Below are 19369 nucleotides of genomic sequence, written 5' to 3'. Positions count from 1 at the left end.
AGCTTTGCTGGCCTGCAGTGCCCTGGGGCTCACCAGCACTAAAATCATGGTCCTAACCTACCACCCCACATCCCTGTTTAGCCCCTGAGCTGAGGGGTCTTAGCCCTGCTCCCTGCCTGGGGTTGCTCCAGTCACCATCATCCTATCCAGCACCCCGAGCCAAGAAACTCATCATCTGTAGAGGAGGAGGAGAAGCACCAGCAAAGACAACAGAAAAGCTTCAAAGCCTCCTGGGTCTGCAGGCACTTCTCAGGGGTTTAAGGTTTGGGGCTACAGTTTGCCTGCTGCCAACCTGCAAGCAGCATGTACACATCTCCTGCACTGCTCAGGAGCTGCATGATGAGGAATTGAGGTGTGCAGATAAAACATAAAGAGCCAGTCAGTCCCATGGAGATAAATACTCCATGTTGGCTTGTATTTCAGACAAGTATTTTCTCTGTCTGCAGGGCTTAGTCCTGTAGGCTTACCCTGCAAAAGGAAGCAGGCAGCCTGGAGCAGTCCCAGGGCTGCATAGGTGTAAGTAATTATCGATAACAAATCTGGTAGGCAAATGGGGAGGTATGCTTGAGCCACGACAATGCTGTATCCCAGAGCAGGACTGGCTGACAGTGCAGCAATTATTCTCTCTCTGCCTGGTATCTGTGCAAGGTATATTGCCATGGCACCCCGGTCTGTGCCTTGAGATCATTCACTGCTGCTCTCACTGTTATTAACTATATAATTGCCATCAATATCTGGAATCAAAAAGCAGCAGTTAGGGGACAGGTTGTAGGTGGGGGCTGGAGCTTTGCTTTTTGATGGTATCACCAGGTTTTGGGTCCAGTTCCAGAGTTTTGGGAAATATTGCTTGATCCAGTGCTGATACCCTGGATCTAATTAACCTGGGCAGTAGCTTTTAATGAAGATCCAGCATTGCTGCAGCAGGTGCCAGGATGGCATACACACTGCCCGGCCCCGGAGGGCTCAGCAGGCTGCTCCTACCTCCAGGCAGCCCTGGTAGCTCAGCTCCAGCCCAGTTCCAGCCCCGTTATTTTTGCAAGGCTGACCCAGCCCTGGCCCAGCCTGTTGTTGTTTTTCGTGCTGATAGAACATAGCTCAGCTCCAATGTGAGCGGGCAGGTTAACATCAACAGAGCCTTTTCCCCAAGCTAAACATATTACGGCATCGGCAAATTACAGGGCACTGTAAATCAGACTCCCTCTTGTGCAGACTGATCGCATCCCTCCCTGAAGGAAGGCAGTGACAGGGGGGTGTGTTCCTCCTCAATCCCATGTGTACCCCCAAAGGCCTTTATTGTGCTGTGTTGCGCCCATAAAAAATGCACACAGGGAGGGTCTGGCATCCCCATGCTGTTCCCTGTTTTCTGAGCACCTGGAGTAATGGAGGGCTCAAACAGCCCCCCACCAGAGCACCTGAATCAGGTAAACAAGTTTGTTGCCTGGCTGACAGGCGTGTTTCGGCGGATATGATTTTACCAGGCCTTTTCCAGGGAAGTGCAAAGTGTGGAGAAATCCTATCACAGGTCTCGGAAAACAAAAAACAAAAAACAGAATAAAATTAAAATGAACCCTTGAGCTCTTTTCACTGGAAAAACAACCAACACAGCCCACACTGTCCCATCCCCCTTGCTGGCAGCCTTGCCTGAAAGAGCAACCCGGGGCCACCAGCTCCTGCTCTGACCTGCGGCTGGTGGCAGAGCCCTGCACACACACACGTCCATGTGGCTGTCTGCATTTAAGAAAAAAAAAAAAAAAGTTCCCTCTAAAAAAGCAGCAAAAGGGGAGCACACGCAGGTAAATGATTATTTACAGCTGCAGCGTGGGAAGCGTTACACAAGTGGAGGGTGGAGTGCGTTCCAGCGCCTGTCCAGGGCTGTGGGCAGAAAAGTCTATCACGGCTGTGTTGTTCCTACTCCCCCAAGACAGAGTTAATGCTGTTTACCTTGTAATAAGAATGCTATTTCTTGCCTTTTTTTTTTTTTTCCCTTGGCTGAGCTTGTTTTCACGGCTCCCCTGCTGCTGTCCTGCTGAGGGAGCTGGCTCTGGAGGCAGGCAGGAGTGCGAGGCTGGGAGCACCAGCATCCCTCCCCTCCCACCTGCAGAACCGAGCTGTGCAGCTCTGAAATTAAAAATAACAGCCCTTGCCCTGCAGCAGGAGGTGAATCCATGGCAGGAGGAAACAAGAGGCAGCACTGGGCAGCTCTCGGATAGCTGAGTTTCTCCCAGGACAAAGGGAAGTAGGAAAGCTTGGCACGAGCTGCTGTGTGCTATGCTTCCCTCCCTGCCTCCTGCAGCACAGCCTCAGCTCTTTTATATTTCTTTTTCTTTTTATTTTTTTCCATGGAAAGCTGCTTGAAAACTGTAGGGCCTAGGTATGCTGGTTTTGTACCCCTCAGTCCTGGAGGTCATTGCTAGAAATGCCAATGTAGGTCCGTAGCTGTGATGTTTTGTTCTCAGCCCTGATGTGAAAACACCACCCTTTTGTCATGGCAGGGACATCCTCCACCTTCCTGGGCAAAAGCTGGTGATGTACCTTCCACAAGCATGGTGTTTGGTGATGGGGTAGGGGAAGTACATAAATATCAGGGTACAAACAGGACTTGTGCAATGACCCAGAATGTGCCAGCAGCTGACATAGCCCAGCCTGGCAGCTCTGGCCAGGAAGAGCCTGGTATACTCAGATGGAGCTGGTGGTGCCAGGGCTTTGGAAAAGTCATTCCTCAGGGAGGGCATGGGCAACTATAGAGAAGTTTTGGAGACAGCTGGAAAGTAAGGGGTTTAGAGAGAAAATCCTTTTTTAATAAAATGATTATGGTTTGGAGCAAGGGAAAAATGATCACACAAAAATACTGTAACATGGGAAACCTGACAACAAAGTTCTGGTTCCTGATATGAAACATCCTTCTGGGCCTGGCTGATGGACCAGAAAGGAGCAGAGGGCAGCTTCTGTGCCCCAAGATAAACCCGGCAGGGACTGCCTGGTACTCAGCCCCTGGCTGCAGCTTATTGCAGCAAAGCAGAAGCATCCCCAGCTTCCCATGGCCAGGGGCTCCTGGGGTCTCCAGCAGGACTTTTTAAGAGCTGTAGACCCTAAAAACACCAAGTCCCTGACGCAGTATGCTAGGAATCCAGGCAGGGCTTTTCTGAAAAAAGCTGTAGGAGTTGGGATGTTTTCCAATCAAGCACATGAGGCTCAACAAAAGTGTTTTTCACTTTCTGCTCACTGATGCAGATGCCATGGTGTGCAAGGCTTCTGCAGGGACTGCAGGCAGGGCTGGAAGGAACGTGCTGCAGAAGAACAAACTCTTGTCACAGGCTGGGCTTCTGGAAGCAAGGAAACGGCAACCAAGCACACTGAAGAGCCTGTGGGGTTGAAGGAACGAAGAATCTAATAAATGAGGATAATGAGGAAATCCTTGCAACTCTGTGTTGCAATCAAAGGGCCAGTTTTTTGAAAGCCCAGGTCAGTTGCCCATACGGATGCAAAATCCCAGCTGAAACATGGTTGTTGCAATTCTGTGGCTGGTGGGGTGAATTATAGCCCTCTCTGAAAAATGGGTGCACTTGGACCAGGCCTGTGAAGAACAATCATATTCCTCCGGGACTTCTGCAGGGGCACCAGATACCTGAACAGAATGACCGAGAAGAGGAATTTTACTTGAATTCAGTGGTGGAGCTTATGGAAAGCTTAGAGGAATTTTGTGAGAGGCAAAACCTCATGGTTGGGGTATAAATATTAAGCCTCATGCAACTCAAAGGGGAAGGAGGAATAAAAAGCATCAAAAAGAGCAGATGTGCACAGGTAGCCATAAACACTCTGGAGATCTGAGTCTAGGTCTGCTGTCTTCCACCTTGTCTGAGAGCAGCCGTTCCTGGGGGCAGGGAGGGAGAGAGGACCCATTGCAAGCACCCCTCTGCTCTGCAGGACACCTCCATCTTCTCACTGGATGGTGGGTGTGAAGGTAAAGCATGCAAGCAGCCTCCAACAGAGGACCCTGATGGCACACACACACACGGGTGTGACTTGCTGGCAGGACCCTGACTACTTGAAAGGTTTTGCACTGCAAGGGTTGACTGCCTTTTCGGGTGGACACTGATGTAAAACCCTAGAAGAAGGTGCTGCTTCTGTTGGCAGCTTCTAGAAGTCTTTTGCCAAAACTCTGAGACAATTTTACAATATTCACAGGTCACCATCCGCCCTGAAGTTAGTCAATGTCTAGGCATTCAAGACAAAGGCTCTAGCTTTCAGTCTAGTTTCCCACCTAAATTTGTAAAAAATTGTTACTTTTGAGCATCTTCAGGAAGTTACTGGCACTTCTGGGATTTGATCTTAAGAAGTGATGCATTAACCTCTTTTCTTCAGTAACACCTTCATTTCTGCTTTGGCCTAATTAAAAAAGATTCTGAGCTTGTATGAATATTTCACAACCATTTACCACCAGCTGTTACCAGCTCTATTGGCTATTTCTGGGATCTCCATTGTCAGAGTTTGGAATGCTTTAATACACTGCATATATGCTCAGAGCAGTACAGAAGACAAAGGCAGATTTATTACAAAGAATGCTTGTGTAAATCAGAAATTGAATCTGATAAACGGCATTAGCACAGACAGCTTCTGATTGAGTTGTAGAAGCCCAGAAATCCAACAGTATGGTGCTATTCCAAAAACATCTTGAGCTCTTACTCCTTTGAAATACCCAACCGGTACAAACAAGCATGTAATTCCCTCACGTGATGTTCCCAGCATAGCATACACAGCTCTGGCACCATGTGAGTAATAAATATGGCATGGAAGAAGACATTGAGAAGCAGTCAAAGTTCCCATTGTCTCTACAGACAAATGCCATCATTTACTACAAGATGGCCTTAGCAGCAGGAATGCCAGGGTCGCATGCAAGGATTGAAATCCAATGGGAAATTCTCACCCAACTCCCAGTGTGTCACTCCTTTTTTTACAAAACCTAGAGCAAAGATTGCCAAGGGACAGCAGAAAATGTGACAGCCAAGCAGAACTGCTTGATTCAGTGAAATACATGAGAAAAGTGTTGGAAAGCACCTTTCTGAGCAGGGACAGCTCCTGACACTTCTGCCCTCCAAGTTTGTCTCCCTTCCTGGATAGTAAGGGAAAAGATACTGCCCCTTGTCACCACTCAGTTGGGATTAGGATTATAAAACATGGGATTATTTGCCCCCAGACTTCACCCTGTCTTTTCGGCCAACCTGATGGATCCCACAAACCCAATGCCAATGAAAGTTTACCTGCAGACTTTGTGAAATAAGAAGCACAGCAAGTAAACAAGCCAGCCTCTGTCTCTTCCTTGTGCTGGTCTCACACAGATATGTCTCCCACAGGGGCCTGTTTGTGCCAACAGCTGAGACATCTTGACATCTATTTATGGGGGAGCACTTTCCTTCCCCATTCTCCTGCTCAGGCCCTTACTCCTATACAAGGAACTTCAGACTGAAACTTGCAAAAGTCCTCAGAGAGGGAGTAATCACAAAAACATGGGAAAAAATTAATCTCAATGGAAATCCTTGACTAATTGACAGGTTGGAATAAGAATGACCACAGATGCCAAACTATGCCAGGCAACCAGTCTGCTCCAGGCACTGCAAGCTCACTCAGCCACATGCCTGCCTGTTTTGCTCTGCCAGCTTTACAAGGCCTAATTAGCTCTATTCCTTTTGTTTGTATCACAAAAGCAAATAGCCCTTGGAAAGAGAGGGAACAGAGGAGGCAGCTCCTTGACTGAGTGTAAGAACAGGCTTTAAATAAAGTTTGCCTCTCACCACATGTACTTGAAGTGATGAAAAGGACGAACACAAGAGCCTCAGTGAATGGAAGGGTTTCCAGGCCAGGCAAAAGCAAGCAGGGGGCTCATCCTTGCTGCCCTGGGGACGCATCAGTACAGACTAGAAGAGACCATCCTCAGCTGGAACCACTTTTAACTGACCTGCAAAACTTCACACCTGGCAAATCATGCTCCTTATCATAGCTGGGAGAAGCATAATAGCCTGAAGAGGGGCTTTAAAGTAAGACAGAGCCTCCCAGGGCACATCTCTTCATGACCCTGTTAACTCAATTGTCAAGGAATTCCACAGAAAAAAAATCTTCAGAAGTCACATCCAGATCATCTTGTGTGGAAACTGCAGCCTGTACATAGCCTTCCTCAGATAAAGCTAGAAAGCAAAGCACTACTGCAACACAGAGCAGCCCTCCCAGGAGGGCTGCAGCTCCACACCCCATCCCTTCCCCATTCCTGCAGCTCCTTCTCCCCTCCAAGGGATCCATCTGCCTTCTCCCTGCCCCTTCCTGCTCCACCCAGGGTGCAGCCTGCCTCACTGAGGAGCAGACCTTCTGGTTCCTGGGCTGCAATCATAGCAGATTACTGGGTGAGTTTGTGCCAGAGGCCACAACTGCCTGACTCACTGAAGAAGATCTGTCCCCACCTACATCTGCTGTAGATACACAGCTAAACAAGTTCCATTCTGGCAGGCAGACTCCCAAAAACCCAATTGCCACTCCTGTCTTCAATGTACATTGTCCAAGTTCTCCTCAAAACAAAAATGAAGCAACGCAGTCTGATTTTCCTTAAAAAAGTCCATTTATTGAAATTGTTTAAACACTTTATACAAGTTCCCAATACAAGCATCTGCTCCCTGGCTCAGGGTTAACGCAAATACACGAGCACAGACCTCAGCAGCTCTGATGTGACCTGAGCTGCCACCCCTTAAAACAAGGTCTCAAGAGGCAGCTCCTGTGCACAGGCAATCAATCCCCCATGGAGAAGTGGAAGCCTTGTGACCCAGCTCAAGTACAGGCCAACATCAGACCAAGCCTGAAGAAAATGCTTTGGTTGGTTTAGTAACTTTGATTTACGTTGCAGAGAGTCAGGTCAAACAGAGGTACAAGGCTTATACGAACCACTAATGCTGTGGTTGTACATGCTCAGCCCTAGAAGCTCTCCCAGTCTACAAAGGAAATCAAGAAACCTGATGCCTCTGAACACGTACACCATCGCAAAGCCTGGTCAGAAGCAACCAGCTTTCTTCCTTAGAAAAATCAAGGTTGAGCTTTGGAGAGCTGGTACCATACTTCTAGGAATACGAGACTTAATTCCAGCCAGCCTCACTTGTGTTGGTCAGACACTGGTGACAGACTGGGTGTTTCAGAGGAAGGGGTGGGAACCTTTGAGCTGCATTTTTCATGTAACTTCATATGCAATGATGGCTTTATCTTTAAAATGATGTGTTTCTTCCTCTTTGGTGAGCTTGGATTAAAAAAAAAAAATGCTATAACCTTTGGGTCAGTTTCCTTGGAATTTGCCTTCATATCACTGAAAATGTTTGCAGGAGTAAAGACAGGGTCAAATGGCAGCACATGAGGTATCTGTGGGGAAACATCAAGGAGTGGCAGTGCATTCTGTTTGGTTTAACATTTTTAGCTGCATAAGGCAAACAGATCAGTAACTTGTAACTAAGCCCAAATGGGAATGACTTAAAGGAATAGGAAAGAGCTTACTAGAAGGCAACCTGTAACAGACAAGGGAATACAGGTTCGAGCTCAGGTGGGTGTTAAGGTGAGAATATCAGAAACAGCCACTGGCAACGCTCAGTGTCTAAGGAACAGCAGCAACAGCCCCACAGAGACACCAGCGAGAGCAGAGGGAAATGTTTCTCTGCCTCTTCCCTGGCACCAGGGAAACCTGCAGCTGCTTTGGGTGTTTGCTAGCTGCTGCAGTTGCAGTGTTGCTGCCGCTGGCCCAGACACAATCAGCTTATCAGATCTTGTCAAGAGTGATGACATACAGTTAAGCCGAGCGGCCTTACGCACTACATCTTGGCCAACAGCACATGCATGGACAACTACGATATTTAGTTTAACTCACAGCAATTTAATTCTCTGACCCTTTGTCATGCCAATCTGCACAGAAAAGAAGGTGCTGAATATGATGCCAATAAAAAAAAGTACAAAAACATTTTAGATCTCTTCAAACATTCCCACATGTAAAGTCATTTCCCCAGATTATGTTTCCCCTCAAGCTATTGGTTTTCTCTTTGTATATATGCTCCTTTAATTTCTATACACACCACACTGGGCTCTAACTTAATGGGGTATGGGACTGAATTGTTACCATCTATTTAAAAAAAAAACTAAAAAAGCACCAACATCCATCTAAAAACAGTATCATTTTCCCTTTTACTCCCAAATACTAAACTCAACCCAAGCTTGGAGGCTTCATCTTTCAAGTGGCAATACCTACAAACCTAGGCTTAGCCTTCCTCCACAGGCTGGGAGAGAAAGGAAAAGTTATGTCCAGTAGCAAAGATGATTACAAAAATATACACATTTCTGGGAGAAGAGGAAGGCAGAACCTAGAGTCTGAACTCTGCTCAGGACAGCGGCATTGTAGTGTCCTCTCCGAAACGCTTTCACTACTAGTGCTGGTGGCTCCTCATCCTCATTCCATTATACGTAATCCTTCCCTGTGGAGGGGGCATTTTTGGGGTAGCCTCGGGTGGGTGGATAGGAAGTTTCTCTCCGCGGGCAGGAGCAGCAGAGGAAGGCTCCCCCCAGCATGGCCAGTGAAGCAGCTGCCCAGCCAATGAAGAGGGCTGATCCAAATTCAAATCTGGGGAGAAACAAGGAAAAGAGTTACAAGTAAGGCCAGGCACATCCACACAAAGTAGAAGGCAGCAGAAATCTATACAAAGTGGCTTCCTGCAAGGGTAAGGTTTGAAGCTTCCTGAGACCCCACTGACTCTGAGACCCAGAGCTTTGCCCATACCACCCAACTAACCGAGCTCTGCAGACTAGGCCTTAATTGTTTAGTGGAAAAAAAACTATAAGACAGCAATTATTTCTCATGCAGTACAAGTAGCGTTAAATCAAATGAGTCTGTACCTGGTGTTAACAGGCGTGAAAGGGTCATAAAAGGCCCGAGCCACTCTGTTGCCATACCACGATGTGGCCACCAACGCTGACAAACCTGCACGTGAAGGGAACACAATGCCATGCCTTATTATTAGGAATAGAGTAAATCAACAAAATCACTACAAAAAGCAACCACATAGCAGAACCAACATCTGAATGACACTGATATGCTGCTACTTTGAGGAGATGCAAGCCTTCCCCTGCACTCACATCCTATGCAGTACAAATCATTTAGGTACTGGCAAATTTTAATATTAACACATTTGTAAGTTACCAACCTGCAATTATGAAGATGACCCCACCAAAGACAGCCATCCGCATCTTCTTCACCTGGTCATCTTCCATGCACTTCATGCATTTCATGCCAGTCACGGCAACAAATACGCCAACGAGGCCCAGAAGTATCGCAGCCACCATCAAAGCCCGTGTGGCCTGTAGACTGCCTAGAAGACAAGGCATAAGGACTTGAGTTACCACAAAGAAAACTCAAGGTACGAATAGGAAATTCAAATCCCTGGGTTCAGCAATCACATCTCAAAACACCATAGTGTGTTGTACAGGATACAGCCAGATTTCTTTATAGCTTTAAGCTCCAGGACTGTCATGCATGAGGATCAGAGGACTTTCAACCTCTTCTAAAAATGCATGGCAAAAAAGGGCATGCAGCTCTTTGCAGGAAATGACCTGGGAATTGCCTTCAGACATCTTTTGTTCCCTGGTCATTTGAATCCCAATTGGAAGGACATATCTGTTTATCAAAAGGAGTATTCAGATTTAGGTTCCACCTTGACAAAGCATTTAAACATGTTTTAATATGAATAGTACCATACATATGAATAGTCCCACAGCAGGCCACAAACACCCTTTATTGCTCAACACTTCCAAAACCTGTCTTTTATACAAATTCCTCAGTGCTGATTTAGATATTTTCATTTTGAGTCTTCAGTAGGAACCCCAGAGGGTTTTAAAAAGTCACAACTGCAAAAGAAACAGGATTTTCCCAGCCAAATTAAAAACTTTTTTTGCCTGAAATATTTAACTTAAACACAGATAAACAAATGTTTTAAGAGCCTCTTGTGGTTTTTGAAGAATTGCATCAAGGGATGATGCCTTCCCACAGGCAAAGGTTGTCTTAACCCAGGTTCTCAGCAGACAGACTCAATATACTTCCTTATCCAGGATTTGGCTTTATATTGACTCACCACGCTAACCCGATGTACAATAGCTACTGAATTCAGATTTTCTTGATAACAAAGGAAAAACAATGACAGAAATTAAGCCATTACTGATAAAAACTTTCAGGTGACAAAACACTGTCAGGAAGAGTAAATAGCAGTGAAATGAGCCTGAGCTTTATTGCCTGGCAAATCAGGCTTGTTTGAACAGCACGCATTTTAATATGCAGTCCTATAAAGACGTGTGAACAAACAGGACTGGATAATGACGGGAACAAGCTCCCAGGAGCATGCCGTGACCAAGGCAGAAGTGTCCCCTGACACAGAAGATTATCTAGCAGTAAGCGTGACACGCATAGCCTTAGCAAAGTATTGCCAGAATCTACTCCCCAGTCTGAAGCCCAAATTCTGTAGACCTGTGTGTACTTGGAGCTTGAACAACAGCAGTTGCTACTTGACTATGCTTTGCAGGAAAATTCTTCTGAAGCACAACAGCCTACTGACCTCTAGTTCTGCTTTAAAATCTGCACTAGCCGCTACGCACAACAACTGCATTGTTCTAGTAGTTCATTAAAAAAAAAAAAAAAAGAACAATACAGTAAAAAGGCATTATTTGGAGCAATTAGGAAGTGACACACTTTCTTAAGAAGAGTCTTGGCTTTCTTAGGAAATATCCCACAATCAGCTCAGCCAATTGACATCTCACTTCCTTCAAAGGGGAAGGGTGATACACCTCTGCACCACCCAGCTGTTAGTCAAAGCCCATCTACTGCTTCGATTGCAGAAACCCATTTACAAAGCCATTTGTCACAAGTCACAGCAGCAGTATCCAAACACATTCTTGAAAAGATTGCCATCCCCGGTGCTGGGAGAGCACACTAAAACTTCTAGCTTACAGAATTTATGCCAGTTATTCAGAAGTGCTTCTGCTGATGGGTCACCACCTACTGCCATACATTTAAGGCTAAACTACATTACAGCAGCAGCTCTGGAGAGGCTGATGGCTGAAGACATCAGCCCATCCTTTGCATGGGAAAGTACACATCCTACAGAGGTATGAAATTATTTCAAGTCTGCAGTAAACCAAGCTTAGTTTTTCTGCAAAAGTTACTCTTCCAAATCTTCTACAGAGTTTCCATGAAGCTAAAAAGCTTCAGAATGTTATCTTAAAAGCAACTACAAAATTAACCAAGAGAGAGACCTCCCACCTTCGAACATGGGACAAAGAAGTTTAAGCGTGGCTTCATAGTAAGATGTGTGAGAAATTTATATGACCTCAGGAGTCCTACCTATGAAATCAGCTCAAACATTAAATATGCAAGTATTAACTGGATGCATGCCATGACAGCTCTGCAGAAGCAGTTCAACAACAACAACAACAAATAATCTTCCTTGAGGTAAGAAAACAGATTGTGAGCTTTTCCCAGAGCCACCCTCTTCCAGCATGGGACCCTGTAGGAACATCCTTGGTGCTCCTCACCCCCCAGTACACAAACCATTCCCTTATCCATGGAAGAGAACAGAGGCATTTAGAAAACTTGCAGCATTAGCAGAACAGACTGTCCCACTATCTCAAGAAGTTTTAAATGTGACACCACTATTATCCATCCGCCCTCCTCTTCCCCCAGACTGGCTGCCCTGTGTTCTGGGAGGCAGCATGTTTGCCTGTGGTTAATGATAAAACAACTGATTAGTTATTTACTCATTAACAACTGCGTTAATGGAAGCTGCAGATATGGAGGATGAGGGAACTAGTTTAGTATTACAGCACCATGTGAGCAACAAAGCAAAAGTCCCCAGATTACACAAACGTGCAGAATTGTCTTAGGCTGCTAAACTGGACATGACAGCAACAGCAGGCAGAAGTACTCTACAGCAATTTAAACTTATAACTATATTCTATTAGAGAAAAACAGTTTTTCCTCTGCACTCCTGACTGCAGCAGCCACCTGAGGAGCAGGACCCAGTGCTGCCATGCAGAGCCTCCCACACCAGACCAAGGCTGCCGCAAAGCCCAGGCTCGGAGGCCCTTGGGACAGAGCAGCCCTGCATCACGCTGGACAAACTGGCTGGACACCTACCAACAGATGTCAACAGTGTTTTGTCAATATTACCCACTATTTACTTAGAAGCCAAGCCTTTTTATTGCTAGTTAGCTGAGACCTGGCCTGAAAATGCCTGTAGCAAGAAAGCAGTTAAGTAAAGAGTCTTGAAACTACTGAGAAAGGTTAATAGCAAACACGAATCCTGCAGGCCATTATAAAATACCATACAAGTCCTTGTAGGTGACATAGCAGCTCTCACTAGTTCCACACAGTGAAACCAACGTTTTTAAAATTTGCTAACAAACCTGCTCTGACTTTGGGGAGTTGGACACAAACTACATGATGCAGTTTTATCTGAAGCCTAAATAAGATTCCCACTGTCATTACCAGACAATGAAGCAACCATTTAGTTACAGAAGAGAACTTTATCACCACAAGTTTGGGTTATTTTTGTCACCACATTTCCTTATTTATTCTATCAACTACATGATAGAAAAAAAAAAACAATTGGCAAAGTGCCACTGGATTTTTGTAATGCCTATTTGTAATGCAAAATTGCTGTAATGGCTCTGTGTGGAGATTGTTTTCTGATAAGAATGCTCATTGACTGTCTCATTTGCATATTTTATATGGACTTTTCCTTCCTTTCCTATGGGCCTCCATGCAAAGTGATGACAGAAGACAGGTGAAGCATGGATGCTGTACAGCTCCCGCTAATGTGTGTGTGGCAAGTTCCCTGGAGTTACAGGCAACCCCATAGCACAAGAAGCATGTTATACCATCCACCTTGAAGAAAAGTCAGCCGCCTTCAAAGCCTTCCCACTGGGGTTTCATCAGAAAAGCTTGATCTCATTGAAGGAGCAGATCTGATATCCTGCTGCTCTGCCATAACAGTGTATAAGCACAACTTTTGGGAGGCTGGCAAGGGACTGAAGGTCTGAGCAAGCAGTAAGAGCTTCAGAGGCAATTAGCAAGGCTGACACACTGCAACGGTTTTGGATGGACCTAAAAGCCTGCTGATGGCTTGCAGGTGTTATGAATTTCAAATCCATTACCAGCCCCTGCAAAGACCCAGCACACCCCTCACTGTCAGATATCCCAGCCTGGACTCCTCCAAAGCAGCTCCCCACAAGTCCAAGAGACCACACAAGAGAATCTAGGCAGGATGCAGACTCAAGCAGGGCATGGGAAGGCTGGAGAGCCCCCACTGCACATCCAGAGCAACAAAAACACGTTCAGCAAGCAATAGTGGCCTTGTACTCTGCCTGCCCCAAAGCAAGCACAGTTCAGTGCCCTCCTGCAGTCACTCAAACAGCAGAGAAAGCTTATGAGTGAGGCAACCACCATTTCCAGATTAGTGGTCAGAGGAGACCTGGGCAGTCTGTTTTTCTACAAAACCTGGAAATTCCCTTGCTGAGATTTAGTGAGGGACTAACACTAACCACAAAAGCTGCTTAGCAGAAGCTGCTTGTAGAGCAATAAAGCCAGTGTATTGCAACAGACTCCTGTCCCCTCTACAGAGGCAACACTGCACCAAACAGGAACAGCCTCGGTGGCATTCCAAGTAACCCTCTACCTTGTCAAAGCACAGCACAAATGAGACTACTTTATCACTCGATCACAATTTTTCATGAGGCAGGGAACAGGGATTGAGAAACACTGGAGCAAATTAACCCTTAACCCACATGAAAGAACACATACTATCAGGTTCTACCTGCTTACTCCAGATGAAGGGGGGTGACAAGTGATTAGGACACATTTGTCCCTCCTGATAACTGAAAGACCAACCTGCCAGCTCCCCCACCATCACAAACAGCAACCTGAGGATGAACCTTCCTCCCTCCCCCATCCTTTCCCCAACTCCTGGAACAGGCTCAGCCAGGGTGGTAAAAATGTAGGAGGGAAGATTTCATATTTCCATGATGTTGTTTGACCCAGAGGGCATCCAAACCCTTGTTTATTTTCCAAGCTAGGGCACAAAGACTCATTGTGGATGTACTAGGTTTGGTGATGAAGTAGTAGATGAGTCTCAGCTTGTTTCAAGCACAGAACATCTCCAACCAACACCATCAACCACGGCAATGAGTGTCTGCAGGTGAAACAGCCTAAACAGAACCCTGAACAACCCCTGCTTTGAACACAAGTGAATGGTCAGACAGATGGTGCTGAGAACTTCCAAAAGACAGACACCAGGAGCCCCTGACCCTCCTGGCTGGTCCCATTCCTGAGACTCTGGAGGAGCACAAAGCTGAGCTAGCTCCATGGACGATGCTGGAGGGCTACAAGAACAATGCTGAGGCTGGGCAACAAAGCCTGGTTGCAAGGGTGGCTTTTGTGCCTCTATGCCTGCATGTGGCCACGCTTTTTTCCCCCAAGCCAGCAAAACACAGCTTGAATAGGAGCACGTCCCGGCCTGACATAAGCCCTCAGCTGAATGCAGCTGTGGGAGAAGAGCCAGCATGGGTGCACTCTAGCAGCATGGTCACACAGGGAGCCAAAGGCCCCTCAGGTGGCTAACGGTGCCTCTCAACCTTGTGCCAACCCCATCTCGGACATGCAGCATCAGCCCAAGCCAAGATGGATGTATCTAACAAAGTGGCAATAGATAATAAATATCCAAGAGCTCACTGGCAAAGTTTTTCACCATTCCCATGGCCATGAATTACTGCAGGTGGGGAGACTCAGCCCTTTCTATGGGGACTGAATCATTGCAGGATCTGTGTGTGCCTCTCCCATCTCTGCACAAGGCTCAGGGCACTAAGGGCACGTGAAGCCCTGGCAGAAAGGCACAGCCAGAGAGAAATTTCCCTGCCCTTGTAGCTGTACCAACACAACCTAAACCAAAGCAGTAAGGGAGCTCTTACTGCACAACTGCACCTGTCCCAGGGCACAGCTGCTGAATTGGGTAAAAGCTGGGGGGTGTCACACCTCCAGCCAAAACAGCATTACCGTCACTGCTCAAGCCTTTGTGGCTGCACAAAGCCCTTGAGGGGAGGACAGGCTGGGAAAACAGCAGAGGTGTATGTCAGGAGGCACGAGTGCCTTGAATTGGAAAGGGCACAGCCTGATGAAGCAGGGGTGCCAAAAGCAAAAGGAGCATTTAAACTTTTGCTGACTCTCCCAAGCAGGCATCCCCTGCTACTTCCATATTTCTTCTGGGAATTTTCAGCCCCCTGTAGGGCCAAGGGCTCCATAAGGGGATAAAAGGCCATTAACAGCTCAGCCTCAGTCCCCAGCACCTCACACCTCCCCTGTAGCCTTGGAGGAGCCTTCATTGTCCGCAGAACAAAGGTGAAGGGAGCAGCTGCTATTGAGCACTCAGCCCTCAATGGGGAAGGTCTGGAGGTCCTCGGGCAGGTTTTCGGGAGCCGGGCAAGGCTTGGGTCTGGTTCTACAGGCAGGTATCATTTACAGCACAATGGGCTGCAGCCACAGCCCCCCAGGCGAGTTTACCTTTCGCAACTGATCCAGGGGGTGGCTGGAGATTCCTCAGCCCTGCTGGCATCTTGGCCCCCCACCCCCAGAGCGAGATAAAAGGCTGGAAGCTGAGCTTACACATAATTACCACTCCACCACCCCAGAGCCTGTGCTCAGCCCAGCCCTGATTATCCACAGCCCCGCACCCTGTCGGTGTGAAATGGGCGCACCGTGCTCCCGAGGGAGTAATTTGCACCTCCAGCCGCTGCTGCAGGGCCCACGGGGGTTGAACGGGAGGGACCGATGTGGGATAGCAGTGCAGGTGGGGCCAGGGAGGCCAGCTCCGCTCTGACACTGGGAAAGGAAGGGCTGGTGACAATCGGCCTTGGGGACACTCCCAATGGTCCCTCTGCGGCGTATGCGAAACTGCATGCTCGTTCCTTCGGGAAAGAAGGTGACCAAGCTGATAATTACTATTTTATTAATTAGGGAGGGAGAAGGCTGATGTTCCAGGACACACTGACCTCACTGGTGTGTCCTTACTGGACGGGGAATGAAGGGAGGGAGATTGGTAAAGGACTTATTTTTTAACCCTTTTGTAAGTTATGGAGTGAGCAAGTGCTGTAACACTGCAAGCGCTGGAGCCAGCTGAGATGGGGGCAGCTTAATGCAGACCCCCAGGTACTGCCCCAACAGCAGGGCGCAGCTCCTGCTTTGCCACCTCTGGATGGGAGCAGAGCCCCTGCGATCACCTGAGTGGGCCAACCTGCCTAAAATGTGCCGGGCTGGAGCCCAGTTCACCTGCCAACCCTTTGCTTGAAGCAATAATAATAATAAAAGAAATATCACAGGAGTAGAAGTGGCTTTTCCAGAGAACAAAATTATTCCGTACAGAAGTGCAGCAAAACTTAACAGTCAAACGCCAAAAAAAAAAAAAAAAAAAAAAAAAAACAAAAAACACAAAGATACAAAATTTAAAAATAAAATTAAAAAAAAATAAAAGGATCCATGCCAAAAAGACAACTTTAGCGCGTTTTTCTCGAGCTTTGCTCGCTGCTGAGCCATACCTGAACAAAGACAGCCCCTGCCTGAGTGCCTTGCTAAAGCTCTTGCTGTCACGGCGCTTCCCCGGACACGCGTGAAGGACCCGATATCCGCCCCAACACTTCCCCGAAGTTTTTTGGGGGGCTGCGGGACGGCCCCGGCTCCCCCCCAGGTGCTTTCCCCACCGGTGCCGGGCGCTGTGGAGCCCCGACGGGGAGGGCAGCGGGGATGGAGGGGTTCCTCGGCGGGCTGGGACACCCCCAATCCCCGCCGTCACCCCCACCCCAAGGGACAGGTGGGGATGTGGGGGCGCTTCAACAGGGCAGAGACACCTTGAGACCAGCCCCCGGTCGAGAACCGGCGGCAACAGGAGCCGAAGGGGCGAATCCGACGGCAGCCCACAGGGCAGGGTAGAGGGTGGGGGCACCCGACGGGACTGGGGTCCCCTGTCCCACCGCTTCAACTCGAGCCTCGACAAGACCAGAAAGGGCTTAAGAGGGGGAAGAACGACCCGATGGGACCGGACCCTCATCCCCTACCGGAGGGGCATGGGGGTGCTGGGGGTAACCACGAAGGGACGGGCACCCCGCAGCTCCTAAACGCCAAAACCCCGACGGGACGCGGCCGAGCAGCCCCCGTACCCCCGCCCCGACTTACTCTCCAGCTTGAGCAGCGAGTCGTACACCTTGCACTGGATCTGCCCCGTGCTCTGCATGGCGCACGACATCCACAGCCCCTCGTAGAGCGCCTGGGCCGTCACGATATTGTCCCCCGCGTAGGATGCCATCTTCCACTGGGGCATGGCGGTGCTGATGATGATGCCGATCCAGCCCAGGAAAGCCAGCACGAAACCCAGGAGCTGCAGACCCCCGCTGGCCATGTCTACGCGGGGCTGCTCCGCACCTGCGGAGGGTGACACCGGAGGGGGGGGGACACACACACAGGAGAGCGCAGCCGGCTCCGCGCAGCGCACTGGCACCCGCGCAGCGCCCCGCGCAACTTTTAAAGCCGCGCAAAAAGCGCCCCCTGGCGGCCCCGCCCCGGCCCGGCGTGGGACACCTCGGCCATACCCCCCACCCCCCACCCCCAGGGGTGCACTGGTTGTGTTCGTGGGGGTCCCCATCGCTTACTGCGGGGGGTCCCCGGGGGGTGAAGCCACCTCCGGTGCCCTCCAGAGTCGGGTGGTTTTGGTGGAGAATGGGGCAGGGGGAGGTGGGCTGTGCGGCTCGCCCCACTCGTGTCCCATCCCCGCGACACCCCAGTGCTGCCAACGTGATGTAAGGGTGGGGGGAATTTCCCACCGGGGTCACAGCACGCGTGGGAATAAACTGCTGTAGGGGAAGCACTGGAAATTCTCTGATTTTAAAGGGCTTTCCAGGAGGCAACTCACCAAACCCTTGTCATCTGGGTACAAATGCACCAAGACCCTCAACCCAAAGTTAGGGATCTGCCGTCTCAGTGGGGACCATGTGCTGTGCCTCTTGGCATTACTGGGTCTCTCCTAAAGCAGAAATTTCACTTTTTGAACGCCTCAGTGAGCCCAGTGGCTTAAAAAGGTTTATTGAACAAGGGGATTACAGACCAGGAAGGAGTGTCCTCTTTCTCAAGCATGTATTTGTCTGGCTGCTAGAGTTTCCCTTTCTCCTACATGAGTATTTGAATATGATCGCTCCGTACTGAGAACAGGTGGGGTGAGGAAATAGTGTCTCCTTCGGAGAGGAGCACATGGCGGGGCTGGGTGGTGCTGCCTGCCTTTAACCCTGAGCTGGACGGAGGGCCCGTTCAGCCTGGACCTGCTGTAATTCGGGGCTGTGAAATAAACAGGTGATAATTACCGATAAAGGTCCTGCTGGAGGTGGGGATGGGGTTGTATTGTTTTGACACCGTGGTTTAGTGCGTTCTGATGACTTAGGAGATTTTGCTGGAGCTGCTTCCTGGGGTTTGCAAACAGACAAACAAACAGGCTCGTGATTACCTGACCAGTACTGCGCAACGATGGGGGGGTCAAAGGGGAGAAAAGCTACTGCAATCTGACCGCACCGGGCAGGGACAAAGGCAGGCTGGCTTGCTCTCAAAGCACTTGCAGCTGCCGGTCCCCGGCTTCCACGCAGCAGCAGCACTGCTGTGATGAAATCGAGCCTCGTTACTCGGTAGCAAACTTTTCCAGTCCTGTCGTTTTTCACTCGCAAAGGAATTAGGCAGCTATGAATCTGTAGCTGAAGGAATGATGTTTTTCTGGGTCTCTGTGGGCCCCGGTTTTGTAGGTACGGGAGTGAAGAAGAGGGAAACAGCAAAGTTTTCTTTGGCAAAGAAGAGAGAACAAAGTAGCTGCATCACTCTGCACGTTCATCAAAACCCTGCTACACTGAGCAGAAAACCCAGGGTGGTGCTGGCTCGTGGAGCTGCTCCCTGGGAGAAGCAGCCCCTTGCCTGATGAAGAGGCACGGCAGAAACCCACGCTACCCTGAGGAGAGCAGGGTTAGAAGTGTCTGGACCTGATCATTGATGTCTGGGTAGTCATATCAGCCTGATAACGTCCGTCTGCAAAGGAGTGTTCAGTGTTCCTGGGTGCTTCACAGCCCTGAACTGACTCACCCCTCTCCTGACCATCCTGCCACCTCCCTGCTGACTCCTACAGCACAAGGGCAGCTCTGGACAGGGAGATAAGTTCCAGAGGTGCTTTTAACAGGTTAAGAACCTTTGGCTACAGGCTCCAAGCAGCTTGTAGGAAGTTTTGCGGAGGAAGGACTTGGA

The 19369-nt window shown here is 48.8% G+C and overlaps 1 protein-coding gene across 1 annotated transcript; it reads right to left on the bottom strand.

Annotated features, from left to right (window-relative positions):
- Positions 1-6586: 6586 nt before the first annotated feature.
- CLDN1 (claudin 1) lies at positions 6587-17577 on the bottom strand. Its single transcript, XM_082767141.1, has 4 exons — positions 17273-17577; positions 9213-9377; positions 8905-8989; positions 6587-8632 (listed from the first exon to the last, which is right to left on the bottom strand). Exons 1-4 carry the CDS (start codon positions 17493-17495, stop codon positions 8470-8472), a joined length of 636 nt encoding a protein of 211 aa, XP_082623267.1. The 5' UTR covers positions 17496-17577; the 3' UTR covers positions 6587-8469.
- Between the last annotated feature and the right edge of the window lie 1792 nt (positions 17578-19369).

This window comes from Aythya marila (assembly GCF_965140915.1).
Source record: "Aythya marila genome assembly, chromosome: 9".
Lineage (NCBI taxonomy): Eukaryota > Metazoa > Chordata > Aves > Anseriformes > Anatidae > Aythya > Aythya marila.
The sequence above is the reverse complement of the archived record's forward strand: the minus strand, read 5'-3'. Positions and strand labels throughout refer to the sequence as shown.

Bases quoted from the DNA above. Each gene is read 5' to 3' on its own strand.
- CLDN1 (XM_082767141.1), bottom strand. From the start codon at position 17,495: ATGGCCAGCGGGGGTCTGCAGCTCCTGGGTTTCGTGCTGGCTTTCCTG. The intron at 9,378-17,272 runs GTAAGTCGGGGC...CTTGTCTTCTAG, and splicing joins CTCGCTGCTCAAGCTGGAGA to GCAGTCTACAGGCCACACGG. The intron at 8,990-9,212 runs GTTGGTAACTTA...CTTCACGTGCAG, and splicing joins GGTCATCTTCATAATTGCAG to GTTTGTCAGCGTTGGTGGCC.